General features: G+C 41.9%; 1 protein-coding gene across 1 annotated transcript in view; it reads left to right on the forward strand.

Annotated features, from left to right (window-relative positions):
* nxph1 (neurexophilin 1) overlaps positions 1-2,046 on the forward strand; it is a 45,092-nt gene extending 43,046 nt beyond the window's left edge. Inside the window, exon 2 of the mRNA XM_079368902.1 lies at positions 720-2,046. Coding sequence (XP_079225028.1) covers positions 720-1,475 — 756 coding nt within the window. The 3' untranslated portion in view covers positions 1,476-2,046. The remainder of the gene's footprint in view (positions 1-719) is intronic.
* Positions 2,047-17,700: the final 15,654 nt, after the last annotated feature.

Below are 17,700 nucleotides of genomic sequence, written 5' to 3' on the forward strand. Positions count from 1 at the left end.
TCATGCCGTACATAATGCAATCCTGGTGACTATTTGGTCATTAATAAACTCCATGGATAACACAAACCAAACAATGACAGCTGTGTCAACAAAAGCTGCTTCTGTTTCTGCTCCATTGTTTTTCCTTTTCATTTTTGGAGGGAACATGTTGTTGAGGCACCATGCAAGAAGTCTTTTAAAAGTTTTTGTAGTCTGTGATTTAAATGTCAAAGTCTACTTTATCCAAGAAGTCTCTGGAAAGACTTCCCTTCCAAATGCTGCACCCATAACTTTAAGAACTTTTGACTTTCCATGTTGCAAAAAAAAAAAAAGTAGATTTGGGGTTTGAGTGGTCCATATACGCTCAGGTAAAAATATATGTATATGTCATATATGTCATAGTACAGAGTAGGAAAGAGCAGTGCAGATACATTCACTACACATTGAAAGATGTTCTTTAACCCCATGAAATGGCGTCCTTGGAGAACATCTGCATTTTCCGGTATAATAGCAAGTTAAGGTCATTGGGATCATTGTTCTTGCTTTGATGGTATCATCATGCTCTGCTAGGTATGATGGCAAAACGTGCACGTTGCAGGTCAAGCCACATCATCAAGGGGGAAGGTCTCGTTTCAGACGCAAATCACCACAAACAAATGTGGAGATTTTAGAGGCTTCAATGATTTAATGCATGATATGGGTCAAACACTTGCTGACAAATGTTTTTCTCTCTTCCCCAGGTAACAAGTGCTCGCGCATCAAAGTCAGAGATTGTCAAGTCGGGAAGCCCCAAATCAACACTAAAGCATATATGGACAGAAAGCAGTAAGGATATGTCCATCAGTAGGCTGCTGTCACAGACTCTACAGGGCAAAGAGAACAGCACAGCCTTGGACCTTCGCTATGACACTCCTGAGCCCTACTCTGAGCAGGACCTGTGGGACTGGCTGAGGAACTCCACAGACTTGCAGGACTCGCGGCCGCGGGCTAAACGGCGGCCAATGGTCAAGACAGGAAAGTTCAAGAAGATGTTCGGCTGGGGGGACTTCCACTCGAATATCAAGACGGTAAAACTCAACCTGCTGATCACCGGGAAGATCGTGGATCACGGCAACGGCACCTTCAGTGTCTACTTCCGCCACAACTCCACAGGCCAGGGCAACGTCTCCGTCAGCTTGGTCCCTCCAACCAAGGTAGTCGAGTTTGATGTGGCGGCGCAGCAGTCCGTCATTGACGCCAAGGACTCGAAGTCCTTTAACTGCCGCATCGAATACGAGAAGGTCGAGAAAGGCGCCAAGAACACACTCTGCAACTTCGACCCTTCCAAGACCTGCTACCAGGAGCAGACTCAGAGCCATGTCTCCTGGCTCTGCTCCAAACCGTTCAAAGTCATCTGCATCTTCATCTCCTTCTACAGCACCGACTACAAACTGGTGCAGAAAGTGTGCCCGGACTACAACTACCACAGTGACACTCCTTACTTCCCCTCCGGTTGACGTTGCTGTACACTTATGTACAGGAAGGTCGAACGAGTCGAGCACAGACTGGGGCCTCTACCCACACCAGAGAAATGTGTTTGTTAGCCGTACTATCCCTAAACATGTCCATACCGCAGTGTTGAACAATTTCCCACTTAAATGTTCTGATTTTTGCAGAGATGGTGTTTACTTTTAACTGTCAAGGTGGTTTATAGGACTGTAATGTTTTTAAATGGTTTGTGATTATTATCAGTTAGACATGTTTTTGTTAATTCTCCTTTGTCTCCGTTGAACCATGCCTAGATAGCGGGGGCTTATTAGTACTTCTGGGTGCATTATTTTATTCCACTTGACCCCTTTGTTTGTTGTTTGCTTTACGTTAAGTTCAAACTTCTTCTCCAACTGGATGGTCAGGACTTTGGTTTCCTCTTTGGGTACTGATCCGTTATCTCTCTGGACGACAACACATGGACTGATTGCCCCTGCTGTGCTATTAACGCTCTGCAGTTTATCCTGCATAACTGGAAAACAAAATCAACTCCTCGTTAAAAAAAAAATTAAAAAAAAAGAAAAAGTAAAAAAAAAATAATGAAATCCTCAGATACTTCTACCAAACCTGCAAGGCAGCTGAATAGGACAGAGAAGAGCTGAATGTGGTGCACTCAGTAATCTGAGGTCGTCGTACCTGTTCACGGAGAGGAAAGAACACACTGTCGATCTTCAGCTGTTGTCAGTGTGAACCGTCTGGTCCGGCTAGTTGTTGAGTTTGTCGGGTGATTGGTTCGTTCTCGGCTGATTGAATGTCTGATCACCCGACTGTGGATTAGTGGGTGGTTTGTTGGGGGATGGGGCTTGCTCATTGTCACTTAATATATCAAATGTAATGTATTGAATTCTATATCTTAGAGCCTAATTTGTATGAATGGTTTGTATTGTAAATAGTTTACCCCAATTGCGCTGCTTCTGTACATGCTCCCCATGAGCTGTGTGTTTCCCTCTTGTTCACTCCATTTATGCTCGTTCTTGGTTCCCCAAACAAAGAAAAATGATGTTGCTGCCCTAGATGTGAATTTCATGAAAACAGCAATCCTGTACAGAAGCTGTAAAACTGACTCAATATATTAAAGTATTCATTGGAAGTTTCTTTATTGGGGGGTTGGGGTGGGGTCGGGGTTGGAGATGTACAAATGAATTAAAAAATACAGTAAATTTTATCACTTGATCGTTGGTTTGTGTGAGTTCTGTCCTTGACTTTTGCTGTTTGCAAATTTAGCCGGTTAACCTCCTATAATGATTGATTACAGCAGCTACTAAGTTCACATGATATTTAAAAAGTCACTTTACTGTGTTTGACTAAAACTGGAATCATAAAACACATCTCAACATGCTAGTCCGACTGAAATGCTAAAGGTTTACAGACCGATGCAGAGCTGGCTAAACACTGAAGTTACAGTGTCCACCCCATGGTGACCCGGCAAGGACTCTACGAAGGGAATTGGGGGGTCAACAGAAACAAAATATACAAACGTCTCACAGTCTGTCACTGGTAGAATTCATTTCACCGTCTTCCTTCGTCGTTTTTTCTTGAGGCTGAAAAAATGGTTGTGTTTTGACAAATTACACAGCCTCCATATTTCTCCTGTGTATCGAGTACAAACAGAGAGTATGTAAACAGTCTGTGAGAATGCTTCACAATAAGAGGAACACATAAGCTCCATGCCCGACTATAATTACTTCTTGGATCTCGCACTGATTCTGCACCATGTGCAATTGAGCAGATTTCCTATTAATCGAGCCTTCCAGAAAGTTGGACACATAGAGGTGAACTTGTATTGGGGTCCCTGGGAGATGTGGAGATTGGGATGCGAGACTGATAGCGTCTGCTCTGGGACTCCACAGTGGCACCTGCCATCGAATCCTTCAGCTCGGCAGTCAGGATCAGCAGTCGGCTTTAAACAGATTAGGGGCTCTGGGGGAGGGAAATCCGCTGCCTTTAGCTGGCTCACAACTTATCAGTAATTAAAGTAGATGCCAGGTTTGTGTGTTCATTGGTGGTCCACGGAGTCCTTTTAGAGCTGTCCTCATTAAGGAGCTGCCTCCAAAAGTTTGCCCTCGATGCTCACTTTTAACAAGCCAGCAGGGATTATAAAGTATGTGGCTAAATAGCGTCAGTTATAAGCTCAGACATGATGCAACAATTCTTTTATTTCTTAATTAAATAAACATGATCATTTTAAGCCAATGGGGAATGTTTTCTTTGGGAGGGTTGTTTTCCAAATGGATATGGAGAAGTTAAGTACGTCTGTGACAAGCACAGCAGAACATATGAAAGAAACTTGAAGAAGTACAGTATGAGTAAAATTATACACAATGAAATGGACGATTCAAATGATTTGACAGATTTTCAACTCCATGGCTTTAAAGGTTAAAAGACAAGATTTTCAAGTACAATCCAAACTTGTTGTTTAAAATGTACAGAAAACCGGATATCATCAATTGCAAAATCCTGAAACCCCATATTGAACTGGAAATAGCACAAATACAACATATCACGTGTTGGAAGTCCATTGTTCGAAAAATTATTCAACCACCAAAAATTTGATGCCAACAACATGTCTCTAAAAAGTTGGGACAGTGGTAAACAAAGATTGAAAAGTTGTGAAGTGCTTAAATAAATGCGCCTGCTGGAGCATCTCAAAGTTCATAAGGTTAACTCACAAGAAGGTAACAACATGATTGGGTATAAAAAGAGAGAGTGAAACTTTGTGATCCAGAAATGTTAATGTCTACAAATATCATTGAACGATTCTGAGGCTCTGGGGAAAACTCTGTATGCAGGGGACAAGGCAGAAAACTAATCTGGAATGACTGAGACGTTTGGCTCCTGATAGCAATGATTATGTAATGGATTTAATTGCATGGGCTCAGGAACACTTCCAAAAACAATTCTAAGTTTGTCATTTTGTCTTTTACAAACGCAAGCTTTATACTTACAAGGAAAGAGGAAAAGGTATAAAAACTAAATCTAGAAACTATGCCACCATCTCTGGGCCCAAGGTCATTTTAAATTGAATGAGGCAAAGTGGAAAACATTCCCATGGTGTGATGAGTCACAATTTAAAATGCTGTTTGGAAATCCTGGATACCTTGCGGAGAGGGACCATCCTGCGTGCCATCAGTGCATAGTTCAGAAGCAAGCGTCTGTGATGGTTTGGGGTGCATTAGCACACACAGCAGGGGTAACCTACGCATTTGAGAAGGCTCAAATCAATGCAGAAACATAGAAATAGGTTTGGGGGCAAAATATGCTTTCTCGTTAAAGGCTTTGTTTATTTCAGCAAAAAAAAAAAGCCAAACTCTATCAAGTGTTACCACAGCATGGCTCCATAGTGAAAGGGTCCAGGTGATGAACTGGCATACCTGCACACCTGCGCATCTGACTTTTCTCAAATTATTTCGCAAGAATAGGAAAACAGTCCCCTTCCAAAGTTACAGAAACTGGTCTGCTCTTCAAATTCAAAATGGCAGAATAATATTCCGACTAGAAATAGGAAGTTAGAGGAGAACAAAGCATTAGAAGCATGTGAAATGGTTGCAGTTAGCTTAAAGTTAATCCACCAACACTTCTTATATTGTTTTAAAAAGGTATATGGTTGGGGCTAAAATACTCTACCCTGGGTAAAGGTTTAATGGTAGTTTCTTTAGCCAGTGAACAGCCATTATAAACTCACATTACCATCAGACCTTTATTACCAGTCAACCTCAATTTCAGCAAGGATTAGGATGTCTACAGTAAGTAGTTTTCATATATATTGGGGTCTACATGACAAATAGGTACAAACATCTTAGAAATGACTTCAGTACATCACTCAAACAAAGAGCCACTCATACAGGGAGGCTGCAACTGCTGCAATGCAAATCTAATTTGGGGCAAACGTGTCCGATACCAATCCGACCGCAATACGTTTTGGTTTTTGACACTGACAGGTCTGTTTGTCTGACTGCGTTACAGAAAGGATATCTGCAGAGATGGACCTTTATTATTTGCGACTGTGGCTCAGTGGGTAGAGTCATGGTCTCTCAACTGGAAGGTCAATGGTTCGATCTCCAGCATCTGCAGCAACATATCCGATGTGCCCTTTTGCCAGACATTTAACCCCAAGTTGCTCCCGCTGCCTCATCAGCAGCAGCGCATGAATGGATTAGTTCCTTCTGATGGACTCTTCACACAGCAGCCTCTACAATCAGAGTGTGAATGTGTCGCTGTGACATGCAGTGTAAAAGCACTTTGAGCAAGTCCATTTACCATATATTACATATTTACCACTTGTCAAATAGATAACTTTGGCCAATGTTTTCTCGGCTGCATCGACACACTTATTATCAGATTTTCCCCTTTTCTAGAATATGTTGTTTATTCTTTCCATATTAGGGTTATACAAGTTTGGGCTTCTCTGTATTGTTGAGTCCCATCTCCCCCTCCATTGTTGGATTGTGTAGTTGAAAGGCCTCGTTAGCTATAGTACAACAGTAAGTGACATGTAATGCATTTAAGTCATATACACTTTAAATAAAGACTTATGCAAGTGAAAAAACATTAGCTGCAATCTTTCATGAAATAAGGAACAGCTGATTCTCTAGTTAGTTGTGCAATTGTCCTTTTTTAATTTGCTTAATCTGAATATCTGCCAAAACGCTGTTTTTTTTCCAACAGTCGGCGAGCATCTCGACTCGTTGAGCTTCCGCGCCTATAATTGAGAAACAAGGAGTATTTATTATTGGTCCTGCCACTTGAACATTTAAAGCCCACTCAGCGACCCACTCAGCTGCATGATGAATGCCTGTAATAACTGCCCATCTGATATGCAGCCTGGTGTCCTCTTGTTCACGATAAGTGTCTTTCCCATGAGAAGACGTATCTGTGAAATCAGGGCATCAGAACAATGAGTTTGGGATCCTGCCCACATTAAGCCATCTTTGCCAATCCCATTCTGACCTAAACCGCAGTTTTCCCTGAACAGAAATTCGGCTTTAATCAAAAGCGGAATGGAAAAAGGACCCGGCGTGCCTCTGGGATATTTTTCCATTAACCATTTTGACACATGACTGACTGTGGGGGATTATTGGTTTTTGAAGAACTATTAACAGCTGTACATTTGCATTTTAATACACTTCTCCTCAACTTACTAATGCAATTTGCTTCTCAGCTTTGTTGCCACCACATTCCCGAAGCAATCCAGACTAACAGCAAAAAGCCCTCCAGCTTTAATCATTTTAATTGCCATGAAATATTAGTTTGCATTAATCACTTCTGGATCTTTACAATTAGACACCGGCCATTACAACTCCTCTCCAAACTACTGTTTGTGTCCTCCCGCAAGGATGTTTCAGAGGATCCACTTGGAATTCCAAAAGGCACAAAAGGTTCATCTCGGGTCAGACGAGATGTTTACTTCATTAAATTGTTTGCTCTGCAGGCTCCTTTTGTTGTTTTTAGAGAATTCGCTGCAAATGATTTCAGGAACAGAATTACCCCAAAGCCAACATTGTTTCAGAAAATTCTGAGACAGGAGTTAAAATTCACCAATGATGAGAAACAGAAACGTTAATACAATAATAAATCCAATTTCCTATTTCCATTCTCCATTTTTGACATGAATTAGGAGGTGAGAGGGTCGCTGGAGTTGTTTGATGGAGGTCCCTGAAGGTCTTTTTACCTCGGTGAAAACTTTCACAAGATTTCCGGACTCTTCTCTTATATCTCAGCCCTTCTCTGCAGAATCATAAAGTATCTGCATGCTGGTTTTCCCTGCAGGTTGTCCACCTCCTCTTCTGTGCAGGACACATTAGTCACTGGATGCTACCTGGCTGTGATTGAGCACGAGGTGACGCATGAGTATTTGTATGACATTTTCAAAGGGCAAAAGTAAACTGCTTTTAATTTCTGCTTCCTGGCATTTTGTGGATTGTAAAAAGAAAAGAAAAACAATTCTACCAACAAGTTCAGAAGCTGCAGGAAACTTTGAGTGGAAACTTTTATTTTTTATTTTTTAACAAACATCTGTGATAGATACACTGTTGTGAAAATCAGATTTTTTGGTTAGAATTTTTTCGCACATCAATGTCATAGGTGTCCATCACTACTGATTAATCCTCATGCACATACTCAGCAGATTGAATAATTTGGGGTTCAGTGTCTTTCCCAAGAAATTTGGCAGCAGGAGCTGGGGATTGAACCTCTAACCTTTCGGTTGAGGGATGACAAAATCTATCACAGACGCCAACTCCCCCTGAGGTTGTGATTGTCAAGCTTTAACGATTGCTCGACTAAGAGGCAGGGTTGGTCAATTTTGACAACGAGCATGAATTTGAAAGTAGCATTCCCTCAGTGCACCGTCTACATCCTCCCTCTCCCCGTTTTGCTCCGTCAAAAGCCACGCCACTTCATCGGTGGCGTGCTTTGAGTGTGGGCTCGTGCACACATGGGGTGGAGGAGGAGCAGGGAGGCTGTGATTGGTTCATCAGATTGGTATCTCGTGGCAGACATTTGTCAAAGTTTTTAAACGCTTGCTTGCAACTGCAACGGATTACACATGAGGTCTTAATTTCTGTCAGGACCTAAAGACAAATTCAGCCAAAATCTTAAACAGTGGATCTGGAGTTAAATACCAACCCTGCCTCTGCAACCAAAAACAGAAGAAGTTTGAGGCAGAGGTAGACCGGCAACTCCAGTGTTCTGCAAAAAAAAAAAAAAATCTTTGTCTTTTGAGAAAAATGTAACAGCTGAGGAAATCCAAACTTTTTGGTACCTGTTTTGTCATTTAGAGCCCATAATAAATAAAAATGTTTCATGTTCCTTGTTCAAAGATAAAAAAAAAAAAAAAAAGAGTCCCTCTTCACTGTTCAGCAGGGCTTGACAATGGATTTATAGAGCGGGATCTTTTTCAGACTTTCAGGCTGATAAGACGAGCATATTATCACTTACTGAATACTTTGAAGTCCCTATTGTGTTTTGACATAATCATTACATAACATATGATGATCATGTAATAGGAGCACATTAGAGTGAATCACCTGGAAAATGCATCTTGCCAAACTTTATCAAACTTATAACCCCCTCCCACTCTCCTTTGTAAATCCCATTAGACCTACATGAGTGAGTCTGCAGTGACACCGAGATAAAGGTTACCCTCATGTTTAATGATATACGTTTCCCAAGGGACTCTTAAGAGACGGCTATAAGGGCCTCTCAGCAGGTGTTTGTTATCTTTTTAAAAAGCTCAATATCACGATGGAAAACAATTTCATTAATACTGATTGGGTGTGAAAGAGCAGCGCCGCAGGCCGTTGGAAAATGTCTGATGAGACAAGCAGCATTTTAATCTCAGAGAATTAATCACCTGCTGAAGTACACTCCCCTCTCTGACACATGCCTTTCAGGTATTCTCTTTTGACCTTTTCCTCTGACCTTTCTTAAGTACACACTTCTTGACATAACCACTGAGAGTCGTTCCAGTGTTTTATTATCTCACTCGCAATTTCCACTTAGTCCGTCCGTGCCGTCGTTCGCTCCCACTCTCGTCAATTTTGCTGTCCGTCTCAACAGGCACCAATTTAACCGCAAATCAAGATGGCAATGTGCCCACTTTTAGCAACTTGCTCCTTTTAGCAGATCTGCTAATGGCCTTGCTAACTCGTGGTTGTTCGTGAGGCGTATGTCGAACAACTTACAGAGTCTAAGCTTTACTTATTGAGGCGTATGCATGCAACAGTGCATCGATCTCCAACCGCATAGATAGTCCTACTATCAAAAACACATGACTATCAAATTTCAGTCAAACTGACATGAGAACATGTATTTTATGAGTCCAGTTTTAGTCGGGGAGACATAATTTTACTGGCGCCCAGTAGATAGGTTTGGTGCCTTGTTCAAGGGGACCTTGGCAGTGCTTGGCATCTCTCCAACAACCAGTTCAACTTCAACATTTGGTCCGTACTGGGACTCATACGGTTGATCCATAAGAACTGCCACCTCATTGATCTTCTCTCGTCCTTATTTATTTTTAGGCTTTTTGTGCCTTTCTTTGATAGGACAGTGGACGGAGATGGAAATGAGGGAGAGATAGTGGGGGTCGACCCACAGACCAAGGTCGAACCCGGGCCGCCTGCGTTGAGGACTGTAGCACCACCAGCGCCCCCCCACCTATCACCCTTATAATAATGTCTTTACATTAATTCAGGTTGTTATTTCTCAGGTTTTCAGAATTGGCTTAAGAGCTAATTCAGTATCTCTACACTCTTCCTCTTCATAAAGTCTCTGGCCGATGACCTCACAGTGAAGCATAAGGCTGGACTGACTCGAGGTTAATCGAGTCGAATGCAGGGCGGGTCACTTTCTGCACACGTCGCCGTGACCTCCGACGTCAGGCTGGTAAAAAAGACGGATTAAACACGTACTATGGAGATACTTAAACAAGAAGGCAATTTTTCCAGACTTGTAGTGGAATACTATTAAGTTAGCTAAGTTCATTATCTGCCTAAGCCCATAAAAAGATAAATGATGCTGCACTCTGCTCTCACTCTGACTATAAAATAGTCTGCCTACAGCCATAACAGCAGCAGAAGTGAGATTTAAATAAGCACTAACTCCGAATGGAAATGCTCGAGCAGCAACCATTTAAATATCCTACATGGAACAGTTTTAAGGTTCGGTGGATCATCGTCTAATTAATGCCCATATCCAACAACTGTAAATTATGAAGCTATTGTTAAACTTTAATCATGTGATTTTGGGGGAAATTAAGGTTGTCATAGAGACATTTTGTCGTGAAGAAGAGGGAGCTCAGCCAGAAGGCAGAGCTTTTGGTTTTTCAGTCTACGCTCTAACCCTCTCCTATATGTTGACGAGCTGTGGGTAGTGACTGAAAGAATAAGATCGTGGATATAAGAAGCATGATGAGTAACAGCCCATCCTTAAGACTCACCATCAGTCACTTTAAGTTTTTTCTTCTCGTGCACAGATTCAACCGGAAAGAGGCCGACAGGTAGCGACAGAGCTGCTCCCCGTCAGTCCAACGAGGAAAGAAAGACCCAGGAGCTCCTCGGTGTGTCAGGGCCTTTAAGGACAGGACGAGGGGCTCAGACATCTGGAGGGAGCTCCTTCACATGGAGAGGAGCCAGTCGAGGGGCTTCAGGCAGGATGCTTCCTGTTCGCCTGGTACCGTTGTAAAATCAAAAGTTTCATCTTCCATTTCTCAAAGTACGGCCTTTATTTATGAATAATCAACCTCGTTATCGACCTTTTCACATCTGCTCCCTTCGGACTCGTAATCTTAATTGGAGTCATTTCTCATTGATTATAAAGTTGTACATGTGCTAATGATTTATTGACGTAGAAATAAAATGTAATTTAACTGTAACTATTGCTCTGATAATTAGCAGCAGTGGAAAGTGCCAGAAGTTCGATTTCCCTTGAAGGCTCTGTTATATGGCGCCACACATGAGCTCTACTGGTTTCAACGGCAGATTAGCTTCATTAAATGCTACATGTTTTTTATCACGGTGACATTTAGAGATAGGTTTGAACTGTTGAACTCATCACACAGGTATTCACTGAACTGTGGTGACCTGGAGTCAGGGGGGAGGGTTATGAATCTTTTAGCTGAGGAGGGTCGAAGGGTTTTTTTAATAGAGTTTTCTGACCCTAGATTTTTTTTTTTTTTATTACATCCCAGCCTTACCTGGAGAGATTTATTGTTTCACTGAAGGGTCAAATGGTAACAAAGAGCAGCTTTAGTGCAGCACAGTTATCCCATCTTTTTTTTTTTATTATACGAGCAGCTGGAGCGGCAGAAAGCTCTCAGACACGTGTAGTTGCAAGCAAAGCATTTTTTTCAAATGATGAGATAACAGCTACAAACACTGCTCTGCTTTTTTACACAGGTTCATCAGCGCAGCCGTCACCCAGCTCAGTTAGCCTCTTAGCATCTCTACAGTCAGATGTGCTACAGTTGTGTCATTGGTCGAAAGTCAGAAACATGTTGGCTTTATTAATTTACCCCAACCATTTTCTTCTGCTTATCCGAGGTCAGGTCACGGACTCAAACCCTCGCAACACTTTCCAGTTCCTCCTGGGGGATTCTTTTTATTTTTTTTATTTCATTCTTTAGAGGAAAAAAATTAAAGGGAGCAGAAAGAAGATGAACTTAAAATGTCTGCCCCTTATCAGCATTACATAAATAATAACAATTCCAATAAGGTGTGCTTACAACACATATCAACTTTGCAGAAGTACAAACTCAAAATTCACTTTTTCTGCTAAATAGCAGCATCGTATTTTTCTATTCATAGCGCTTTTACACATTTCTTAAAAATAAAAAGTGATTCTGAGGCGTTCCCAGGCTGAGCAGGTGAAAATAAACCAAACTGTAGCAACATTAAGGTTGATGTTATCTGATTATTGTAGCTGCATTGAACGGTTTCAAACCAGCGACAGTCTTCCTGATTATTCTTCTTACAGAAACCGCGTGAATCTTCTCCATCGGATAAATATGTTGATATTCAAATCCATGCCAAGGCTATTGAATGCAATCACTTCAGTCTCTTATTTAATCAATAAGGTACGTGCTGTGCAGTCAGAAGACAGGACTGGTGAAGGGTTTCCTTCTCAGGCTACAGCAGGAAGATTTGTCAACAAAAACAAAATCTGGGGAAATTCCTCTCAAACAAGCCGTTTGTTGTCTTGTGTTCTTCTTTTCTTTCTTTTTTTTGTTTAATTTTGACGGGGTTATCAATTACAGACAATAAGAGGGGGTCGGATGGTTGGGGAGCCCGGGTGACAAGGGTAAAAGAGCTATTTGGATTTCTAGAGCCACACTCCAGGCTTTCAATAACAGGATTAATGTAGCCCCCGGTGCTGCTGTTCCGCTTGGAAAAGGATCAATCGGAAAAAGGCAAAAGCGTATTAAAAGGATTATAGATTAGCAATTAGATGTCTTCTGACTGGGGGTTAGAAAGTGCTCTCACACAGTACTTTGAGTCTTAAGGTGAGCGGTGTGACGGCTGCCTCTGTGGTCCACTTCCTCCCTCACACTGAATCTGCCTTTCTTCTACTTCCAGAGGTTCATCTGAGTCCAGCCGCTGTGTGCTGCTCAGAGTTCAACACCCACCTTCTGCTCTCCGGCAAGATCTGTCTGCGCCTCTATCTGCTCCTTCTCAGACATCTTTTTTAGATCAAATCTACCTTCTTTTTTTTTTGCAGTCTGCTTGCGCTCCAGTTGGGACTGTGTGGATCAGAACTGAAGGATTGCACTTTGTGAGGTTTCAAAGTTTAACCTCCATTTCGCTTAGTTAGTTCTGTTTTAACAGCTCTGTATGATTTATATTTTACATGATTTAAGGAAACATGAACATGAAAACAATGAATGAATCGTGACCTGGCATCAGCATGAGCAGCTTATTTCTTTTATTAATCCCTGAGGGAGATTCTGGTTTCACACATAAATCCAAATCACACACAAAAAAACAAGTTTTATGGATATGCATTAAAGGAGAGATTTCAGAGTGGGCTGCTTCACAGGAGGCGAGCCAGAGCTGTTGGGGGTTCGGTGTCTTGCTCAACGGCACCTCTGTCGTACCGGAAGGGGACCAGACCAACTTCCAGACTCTAGTCTGCACCAGGACTTGACTCGGTGACCCTCCCGACCCAACCCAAATCTCTACCTAAAGTCGAATTATTTTCCTACCTCATTGTTGTTGTCCCGCCACATCTTGATTTTGATTGGTCGCTGAGGTCGGAGTGACATTGAGCGCAGGGCTTCACCTCAGTTCACCTATTTTTCATCTGCGGCATAAAAAAAAAAAAAAAAAAGAAAGAACAATGAAAATGTATTTCAATAAATATAAAAAGAGAGAGACCAAAAAAACAATACGGATGGGATTACTTCCATGTAACCGAGGTAAACATAAATCTATTATATATCTTTATAGAATATAAAGCTGCGGCTGCAGTTCATTTAGCAGCAGCTGTGGATGATCAGTCATGTTTGTGAACCCCAGACAACTGGAGCACACATTTCCTGCTTCATTTGGTTTCTTCCACTGATCCTCAGCTACAGATCTGTGAGTCCCACATAAGGAATAAATAAGACTGATCCTTCAAGAAGCGACCTGTGACAAGCTTCACATGACACCAGCTCTGTGTGTGTGTGTGTGTGTGTGTGTGTGTGTGTGTGTGTGTGTGTGTGTGTGTGTGTGTGTGTGTGTGTGCAACGTCACTGTGAGCTGTCTGAGCCATTTGTTATGTCCAAGGTCATGGTGACAGGTCAGCACAGACGAGATCCTGGAGAATCAGGGAGATTTCTGCAGCTTCCCTTACATCACATGCAATTCTTCCGAGCACATTTCATCTCTCGTATTGTTAAATAAAAACCGACCAAGGTCACATCTTCACTTTTATCTGTGTATTTTCTGCCAAAGAAAGGCAAATAGTTATTTCACTAATGTTTGACTGAAATTATAAGAGAATTACAGGAGTAAACATCCCTCTTCAGACAGTGAATATTTGAATTAACTTTCCTCTTTCAGCCGCAGTCTGAAAGTTTAAGTATAACTTCTCTCTAACAATAAGCAGAGGAAAATGAATGGACGCATGGTTGGATCGTCATCGACCTGTCGTATGATTAAAGGTCAGAGCTCTACGGTATAAATTCACATTTTTCTTCTTCATTCTCTTTGTAGCACTAAGAGCAGAGTTGATGCACTTCGACCCTCTTAGGTGTTGCCACAGCGGAGATCGTTTCAACATTGGCCGACATCACAAACAACTTCAATCTTACAGCTGCTGGTCGTCGTCCTCTGTATAACACGGTTGTCATGGCAACGGTTTTAAAAAAGGTAGGTAGCAGAGAGGGTTTTACCAGCTCTCTTCACGATGGATTACATCCCTATAATCCTATTATAACTTTATTGTACTCCAGCTTTTGTTTTTGTTTCGGTGAGACCTTCGTGCCGTCATGTGTCGCATTCTGTACTCATGGTTACACGCTCCTTTTTGTTTTAAAAAAAACAAGGTCAAGACGTCACATCGTTGCAACAACACAGATGGACATCTTCCACAATGATAGGACCATCATTAAACAAATCCTTTATGTTATTTTCACAACATCAACAGACCTTTATTAGAAAGTTTCTCTGCACCAGCAGAGTTAACACAAGTGTCCGAGGCGCAGATTAATTATAACTCTTAGTTCAGTAATTCTGCTTTGTCTGGTAGTTTTTGGGGGCTAATTTGTTGTGTGTGTGTGTGTGTGTGTGTGAGTGTGTGTGCTTTTTTTATCCTCCTTACTTCTGTCCTGTCTCCTGAAACTTCCTGACCAGATGGCAGAGCAGTGCTTAGCCAGCTCGAATAAAAGCCTTCAGCAGTTTAACTTTAAACACCTCTGTGTCATTCTGCAGCTTTTTGCACTGAAACCAATAAATCAAAGAACAGCATGATGAACAGATTCTCAAACATCACAACATGGTGTAATCTTACATTTACAGTTTGACCAAACTGCACACCACCACTGTGTCTTTCACACTGTGAAATCTATGAAAACTGAGAGACAACTCTGACGTGTTCAAACTTCAGCAGCCAGAGTCCTGAAACACACATCACTCCCGTCCTTAAAACACTCGTCCGGCTCCCCGTACAAACAGACTCACCTTCAAAATCCTGTTATTAGTCCATAAAGCACTTAAAGGTTCAGCCAGATATATTTCGGACTTGCTCACAGGCTACAACTGGACTTATAGTCGTACTCAGAATCAAATCAAAATCTGGAGTGGGGGCTCATGTTACTGTGTTCCCTCTCTCAGGAACAAACTACTCATTGAGCTGAGGTCCATCACAGCGGTCTGAACTCATTACATTCAAGTTGTTGTTCCCATATTCTTCTGAGCTCCAGCCCCCTTCAGCGAGGCGAGCTGGAACGACTACGGCCCGGACGTCGACCGTCGTCCTCCTTCATGCACGGCCTGCTCCGACCTCCAGCTGGTGAGGAAGTGTGGACACCAGGAGCGTGAGGAAAACAAAGGAGAAATCCTTCCTGCATCACATCCCATATGCATCTCTACATAACACACGTCATGGATTGCCACTGTGCAAAAAAAGATGGATTGATCCTGAATCTCATGAATCTAAATCATGAACTGAATTCCAGCTGATGACATGTATCAGCGAGTCTACACTTCAGAAGGATTTGTGATGAAATTGAAATTCTCATGACGCTTTTTAATGAAAAGCTGAGCATTGAAGACATCCCACATCACAAGTATGTCCATGTCCTGATGTTAGGTTACTTTGGAAACCACTGACCCTTTGGCCCTTAGTTTCCACTGCAACTAAAACAGTGGCACAACCCGACACATGGCCACTTCTGGCGCCCATAACTCAGCCGTGTTGACTGATCATGTAAAGCTATTTATTCAGCGCGGAGCTCATTTGGATGACGGTCTGTCAGCAGGAGATGAAAAGATCACGTTAAATGCAGGATTTGTATTGTAACCAGTTGGTTTATTGATCACCATGAACAAAGTGAAAATAACACTCATCATATGAAATATGCTCCGTCACTTCCTTTGATACATTCAACATGGTTTAAACACTCCAGACTTTTTGCCTTCTTTGGGTCTGAAGGTGAGGCCTGGTTTTTTTGCCCTCTGTGTTTCTCCCAGCATGCATTTCTGACTCGGAGGAGAATTGAGGAAAGAACTCGACTGTGTCCAATTTCTATTGATTCCCGGCCTACCTTCGCCTGCGTCCTGGCTTCGGTGTGAACGCACAGTGCGGGGAAAGTGTAAAAACAAATGGATTCCTTCATCGCTTGTGACAGCTGCGTGGGATTTGATGGACAGGAACTAATTTTCCATCATACGCAAATACAAACAAGAGAAGGAGAGCGATAAAGTGGCTTATTAGAGGCAGGTGGTGAGTGAACCCTATAAATGCAAATACCAGTTAGCCTGACTCTTTTCAACCACCACAGGTTTACAGGTTTTTTGTTTTTTTTTTACATTATTTCTGCTGAAACATATCTGCTAGTCTAAATTTAGAATTAGTGTGAAATGTTGTAGATCATATCGGCATCACATTAGTGCTATGTGATCTCCAGGGAAGATCAACCAACCCTTTAAAACAATTACATTCATTGACGATGACAGTAAACCCTCCAACTCGCTCTTCATTAAATTACACGCTCTAAAAAAATTAGGATCGATTGAAGCTTAAAACGGCGTAGATACTTTAAAAAGCACAACATGATGCACTTTTTATTTGTTTTTCTCTTTTTTTTTTTTTTTTACTGGAACACTTACTCTGACCCTTTCTTTCAATGAACATTTTCAAATTCTCTGCAAGTCACCACAGAACATTTATTGTTATTGCTCGCGTTTCGGCGGAGAGTGTTAGTGTCCCATAGTCTGAGTGCTGAGCTTTCCAAGAGCATAAATTATGGAGTAATTGGAACGTTGCAAATATGTGAGATGATTCAGAGAGATATTTCTGAGGTGATTACACTCAACGAGTTCAAAGCACTTACTCCAGGACCATTAAAAACAGCCATTACAGCTCTGCAGATGACACCTTAAGGTGCTGAGGAAAGAAGAGAAGAAAATGAGTGGAGGAGGAGAGCGTCTTTTAACGGGTTTATCAGTGAATGCAATGTATGCAACATGTTCAGAGACATATACAAGAACTGTGCTTCTTCCCTCACCATAAAGGAATACAGGTTGAGGAATTTATATTATGTGAAAAGAAAAAGTCCTGCACACTACTCAAAGTTTCATCAATTTATCAGAGAAAATCACAACGTTTCAGTCCCTCTGACGCTTTGTCAAGTGTGTGATCTATAACTATTCCTCACCATGATCTTATGAAAAATCCACTTTTACAGTTTTTTTTTAAACATATATTTAGGTAACCTGAGTGTGAAATAAATCCATCCAGCCGTTTGTTTGTGGTCTGCAGAAGTCTGACAACACAGAGAAAAATGCTCCGTTTTAAATGTGTTCTACTTGTGATGTCACAGTGGGCTAAATCCCCCACCCTCCCTTGGTATCTCCCTCCATGGACTCCACCCCCAGCCTTGATCAGGTCCGCCATTTTTATTCTCGCTGGTGAAGGAGTGATGTGTACTGGGAAAACTCAGGGGGCGGGGCTCATTGCATTTAAAGAGACATACACACCGAAACGGAGCGTTCTGAG

This window comes from Symphodus melops, assembly GCF_947650265.1.
Source record: "Symphodus melops genome assembly, chromosome: 18".
NCBI classification, from domain to species: domain Eukaryota; kingdom Metazoa; phylum Chordata; class Actinopteri; order Labriformes; family Labridae; genus Symphodus; species Symphodus melops.